This window comes from Zea mays, chromosome 6 (assembly GCF_902167145.1).
Source record: "Zea mays cultivar B73 chromosome 6, Zm-B73-REFERENCE-NAM-5.0, whole genome shotgun sequence".
NCBI lineage: Eukaryota > Viridiplantae > Streptophyta > Magnoliopsida > Poales > Poaceae > Zea > Zea mays.
The window spans coordinates 163975660-163981190 of record NC_050101.1 but is presented as its reverse complement, the minus strand read 5'-3'; the positions used below and the strand labels follow the sequence as shown (position 1 = coordinate 163981190).

Genomic DNA, 5531 nt, shown 5'->3' with positions numbered 1-5531 from the left:
CCTGGAACGCCTCAGAGGAATGGCGTGTCTGAGCGACGTAATCGGACTTTATTGGATATGGTTCGATCAATGATGAGCCAGTCGGACCTACCTTTGTCGTTTTGGGGATACGCTCTAGAAACAGCAGCTTTCACACTAAATAGGGTACCGTCTAAATCCGTAGTTAAGACACCATATGAGATGTGGACTGGGAAGACTCCCAGCTTGTCTTTTCTGAAGATTTGGGGTTGTGAGGTTTACGTCAAGCGACTACAGTCGGATAAACTCACTCCAAAATCGGACAAGTGCATGTTCGTGGGATATCCAAAGGAAACTTTAGGATATTACTTTTACCACCGGTCAGAGGGCAAAGTGTTTGTCGCCCGGAACAGTGTGTTCTTAGAGAAAGAGTTTCTCAAAAGAGAGAAAAGTAAACAAAAGGTGTATCTTGAAGAAGTTCAGGATGAGCCAGTGGGACAAGATTCAACAAGTGATGCTAATGTAGCAGAACAAGTTGAGACGTCTATGGCAAGAGAATCACCACCACAACCACGAAGGTCAGCAAGGCTTCGCGAGGCACGAGGAGAAGTGCTATTGTTGGGCAATGGGGAAGTGTTGTTGTTAGACAACGACGAACCTGCAACATATTCAGAAGCGATGATGGACCCAGATTCCGAGAAATGGCATGTCGCCATGAGATCCGAGATAGATTCCATGGGAGAAAATCAAGTTTGGAACTTGGTTGACCCGCCTGATGGTGTTAGACCTATAGAATGCAAATGGATCTATAAGAAGAAGAAAGACATGGATGGAAATGTTCACATCTATAAGGCTCGACTTGTTGCAAAGGGTTTTCGACAAGTTCAAGGAGTTGACTATGACGAGACATTCTCGCCAGTAGCGATGCTTAAATCTATTCGGATCATTCTAGCTATTGCCGCATATTTCGATTATGAGATTTGGCAGATGGATGTCAAAACAGCTTTCCTAAATGGAAACCTAGATGAGGACGTGTATATGATACAGCCCGAGGGTTTTGTCGATCCGATCAATGCTGGAAAGATATGCAAACTTCAGAAATCCATTTATGGGTTGAAGCAAGCATCTCGGAGTTGGAACATTCGTTTTGATGAAGTGATCAAAGGGCTTGGTTTTCATCAGAATGAAGAAGAAGCTTGTGTTTACAAGAAGGAAAGTGGGAGCGCTGTTGTTTTTCTGATCTTATATGTGGATGACATATTATTGATTGGGAATGACATTCCTATGCTGGAGTCCGTCAAGGCTTCACTGAAAAAGAGTTTTTCTATGAAGGACTTAGGGGAAGCAGCATATATTTTGGGCATAAGGATCTATAGAGATAGGTCGAAGAGGCTTATAGGATTAAGTCAAGATACGTACATTGACAAGGTTTTGAAACGGTTCAACATGGAACAGTCCAAGAAAGGGTTCATACCTATGTCACATGGTAAACACCTTAGCCAGATGCAATGTCCTGCAACGGCTAATGAGCGGGAGCGCATGTGTAAGGTACCATACGCCTCAGCAATTGGTTCAATCATGTATGCCATGATAAGTACACGCCCAGATGTTTCATACGCTATAAGTGCTACGAGTAGATACCAGGCTGATCCAGGTGAGGATCACTGGACAGCGGTAAAAGGCATTCTTAAGTACTTAAGAAGGACTAAAGAAATGTTCCTGGTATATGGGGGTAAGGAGGAGCTCGTTGTAACTGGTTACACCGATGCTAGCTTCCAAACTGACCCAGACGAGTTAAAATCGCAATCAGGTTTTGTGTTCACAATAAATGGTGGTGCTGTTAGTTGGAAGAGTTCCAAACAGGAGACTGTGACTGATTCTACAACAGAAGCCGAGTACATTGCAGCTTCTGAATCTGCGAAGGAAGGTGTTTGGATAAGGAAGTTCCTCATCGAGCTTGGTGTGTTTCCTAATGCATCTAGCCCATTGAACCTCTACTGTGACAACAATGGGGCTATTGCGCAAGCTAAGGAGCCAAGGAACCACCAGAAAAACAAACACGTACTGCGGAAGTTTCACCTCATACGGGAATTCATTAGGCGGGGTGAGATAAAGATATGCAAAATACATACCGATTTGAATGTTGCTGATCCTTTGACAAAACCTCTTCCACAACCTAAGCATGAGGCACACGTGAGATCTATGGGTATTAGATATCTTCTAGATTAACTCTAGTGCAAGTGGGAGACTGTTAGAAATATGCCCTAGAGATAATCATAGAGATGAGCATATTTCTTTGTATCCATGATATATATATTGCTTAATTGAATATCCATGGAAGGCACCTTGTATTGATTAGCAATTATGTGAATTGTTTGTGAGATTCTTTACTTATATGGTTATTCTAAATGATGTCCCTAGTCAGAGTCGATGACTAGCACATGTATTAGTTGATGACTACATTTCACAAGTCATGAACATGGAGATGTTAAATTAATAATGTGGGCGCATGTATGACATGAGGCTGGACCGACCCAACGTGAGATATTGTAATATAGTTCTCTTCTTGCAACATGAATACTGTATCCTTAGACCTGAGATTGTCGCATGTTCTCAAGATGTGAATTGACTTACTTAGGGACTATCAAACGCTATCCCGTAACTGGGTAGTTATAAAGGTAGTTTTGGGTTTGTCAGGAAGCATGCTATGAGGCATGGTCAGTCAAGATGGAATTTGTCCCTCTCTTTGTGAGAGAGATATCTCTGGGCCCCTCGAGTGATTGGATCAAGAAATGCATGGCCGTGCTAGGGTTAAGAGTTAACCATTGAAAGGATTCCAATTCACAGTATCGAGAAAGAGAGGTCAGCTTAGAGCCAGACCAAATATCGTGAGACAAAGGGAACAACATGTACTTAATGTCGCAATGGTTCGTCTGATATGATCTTTACGTACACATAGGAGTTGACATGTCTTGCTAGAGGCCGCTGTCAATTATTGGGCCAAGTAAGAGTACTCGGGCTATGTCTATTTGTACGTGAACCTATAGGGTCACACACTTAAGGGGAAGGAAGCCTAATTCGGATTAGATCCGAAATTAGACTGGGCTTTAGGGTTAATGATGGGCCTCGGCGTCAGAAGCCCACCATAACGCCTATATAATGAGGGGCGGGGGCGCGGTTAAGAGATAACCTAATTCGCCACCAGCGAACTAACAGCCGCCGCCCACCTCTCACCCTCGCCAAGCCGCCGTCGCGAACCTAGCAGTTCGGTACGCGGCGCTTCCTCCCTGTACGTGTGGATACCTCGGAGGTGCTGCATCTAGAGCACTTGGACGGACCGTGCGAGGACGTGAAGGACGCCGGCAACTGCACGGCACTGCTCGACGCGTTCGTCTACATCGAGACGTCTTCCGCTGCTCTGCGCGTCTAGTGGTAATTCCATGACCTATAACCGCAGTAGTTCTTGGTATTATGGGGTTGAAAATTTTGTTTTGCGCTAGTGTAGCCTCCCCGTAATCCTACACTGTGAAGCCGGTGGCCCGTTTGGAGTGAGTTTTGTTTATTTTTTTGATAGCTCATGTTCCTCTTCCTTGTCCTCTAATGTTCACACCTTTTCGCTAGTTCAGTCACTCGTGGAGAGGAATGTCGAGAAATCCATGTTCCTTCACCAGCAGAAGCAGACTTGGGAGCAGCTCAGCCGGGAGCTCGAGGCCAAGGAAGATAGGGTCGCTGCGATCGTCAAGGAGGCCTTTCGCAACCTCACCACCAGGGCGAAGGAAGACCAGGCGCGGGACCAAGGCTGCCGAGAAGGCAGTCGCCGCAGCCCTGGCTCAAGCGGAGGTTGTGGAAACACAGGCTGAGGTGGAGCAAAAGCCAAAAGGCAAAGGATGAGGGCACTGCCTCGTCGGCACTGTTGTTGGCTGGCCTTGGATAGGCCAGTGCCTAGGTCCAAACTTTGGAGGCCGAAGTTGTGCGTCGGGGCAACGTGGAGGACCTGCTAAGGGCTTCAGTTGATGGTAACCCCCTATTTATCACCCCGACTCATCCTCTATGTCTGTTTTTGATGGAGCTCCAGACCATTGTTTTGTCGAACAGAGCTCTCGGACAGCTTGCCTCGATGGAGGGCGATTTTTCCATGGTCAAGAGCCACATGGAGGTGCTCAATGCTTAGCACATTAGTCTGTATAGGGCCATTGATGCCGCCTACGACCAGCTTTAGGGCTTGTTCGTTTAGCCCATTCCCTGCCGGGGTCGTGGGCGGATCCACGTGGAACAACCTTGCTTGGATTTAATCCTAGCCTGGAACAAAAGTTGTGTTCGGTTAGCCCACGCATGGTTTTGAGCACCATCCATCCCAACAAAAACCTATCGCCCCGACCCGGGAAATGAACCCGGCCCCGATGGCGTGGGAGATTTCCCCACGAACGCACGTCCGTCAGCCTCCGCCGCCCTTTTCTCACTAGTAGTTGATGTTGTTCTCACCAATATTCTTCTTCAATCCCTTTTGCTTATGTTGTATCTAGGGCATTTAGGGTTCTTGGTTTTGTTCTTGCTTCTCTTCTTGGATCCAGAGTATCTGGAGCGGCAGCCGATGGTCCAGCCACACAAAGCCATTGCCAGTGCCAGCCCCATGTCTCACGTCCCTGTCGTGCCCAGGACACACCGGCACGACGACAAGAAAGGGTGGCAGCAGGAGGAGGAGCAGCAGCGAAAGGCTGTCGTTGTCGGAAACGCCGGTGGCTTCGTCAGCCCGGCTGGCTCGTCCCGCTACTTGCTGACCGGCCGCTTCGCCGCCACCGAGGAGATCCAGGAGGTGGAGTCTGCCCCGGCCGTCGACAGCAAGCCCAAGCGGGAGGAAGCAGGTGAAGCTGCTGATGCGAAGAGCGCGCAGGCGCAAGAGCAGGTGAAGTTACTGAATACTCACTAGTACGAGTTATGACTAGCGTGCAGTACTTGTGTGATTCCTTTTATTATTGTTATTTTTAACTTTTGGCCCTACTCTTCTTGATTAGAAAATGATAAGAGAAATCAAAAGTGAGATGATGTGATCAGTGACAACAATCATATCAGCGTGGGGGCTTTGAGATTATGTGATAGAAAAATCGTAGCTTTATGGATTACAGGATCGTTATCAGAACTTGATAAGCATAGCACCTCTGATTTTTTTTAAACAATAACATGTAAACAAAGGCGCATCTTAGGTTTCAAGCCTGCGGATTCGTCTCGTTTAGTTCAGTAGTACCTGTGAAGCAAACATATGGCTCCTGCTAGATTCGCCTAAGAAAAGCATGCATTGGCATCTTAGCAGGTGGTTGTGCTCAAGGTATCCATGCACTGCAAAGCATGCGCCAGGAAAGTCAAGAAGCACCTCTCCAAGATGGAAGGTGAGCCTAGCAGCTACTACTGTATTTCTTCAGGATCTGAAACTTATGTTCGGAGTTCATAGATCACCACTAACCATTGGCCTGTGGATGCAAGCAGGTGTAACGTCGTTCAACATCGACTTCTGTTTAAGGGAGGATGATAATTTTACATTTTACTGCAAGTTGCCAAAACTACACTCATTTTTGTAG

At 46.8% G+C, this 5531-nt stretch overlaps 1 protein-coding gene across 1 annotated transcript; it reads left to right on the top strand.

Annotated features, from left to right (window-relative positions):
* Positions 1 to 3614: 3614 nt before the first annotated feature.
* On the top strand, positions 3615 to 5531 carry LOC103631560 (uncharacterized). The gene is made up of 4 exons (XM_008652442.1): positions 3615 to 3798; positions 4482 to 4861; positions 5267 to 5342; positions 5440 to 5531. The coding sequence occupies exons 1-4, from the start codon at positions 3615 to 3617 to the stop codon at positions 5529 to 5531; spliced, it is 732 nt and encodes a 243-aa protein (XP_008650664.1).

Bases quoted from the DNA above. Each gene is read 5' to 3' on its own strand.
- LOC103631560 (XM_008652442.1), top strand. From the start codon at position 3,615: ATGTTCCTTCACCAGCAGAAGCAGACTTGGGAGCAGCTCAGCCGGGAG. The intron at 3,799-4,481 runs GTTGTGGAAACA...TGTTGTATCTAG, and splicing joins CAGCCCTGGCTCAAGCGGAG to GGCATTTAGGGTTCTTGGTT. The intron at 5,343-5,439 runs GTGAGCCTAGCA...GGATGCAAGCAG, and splicing joins GCACCTCTCCAAGATGGAAG to GTGTAACGTCGTTCAACATC.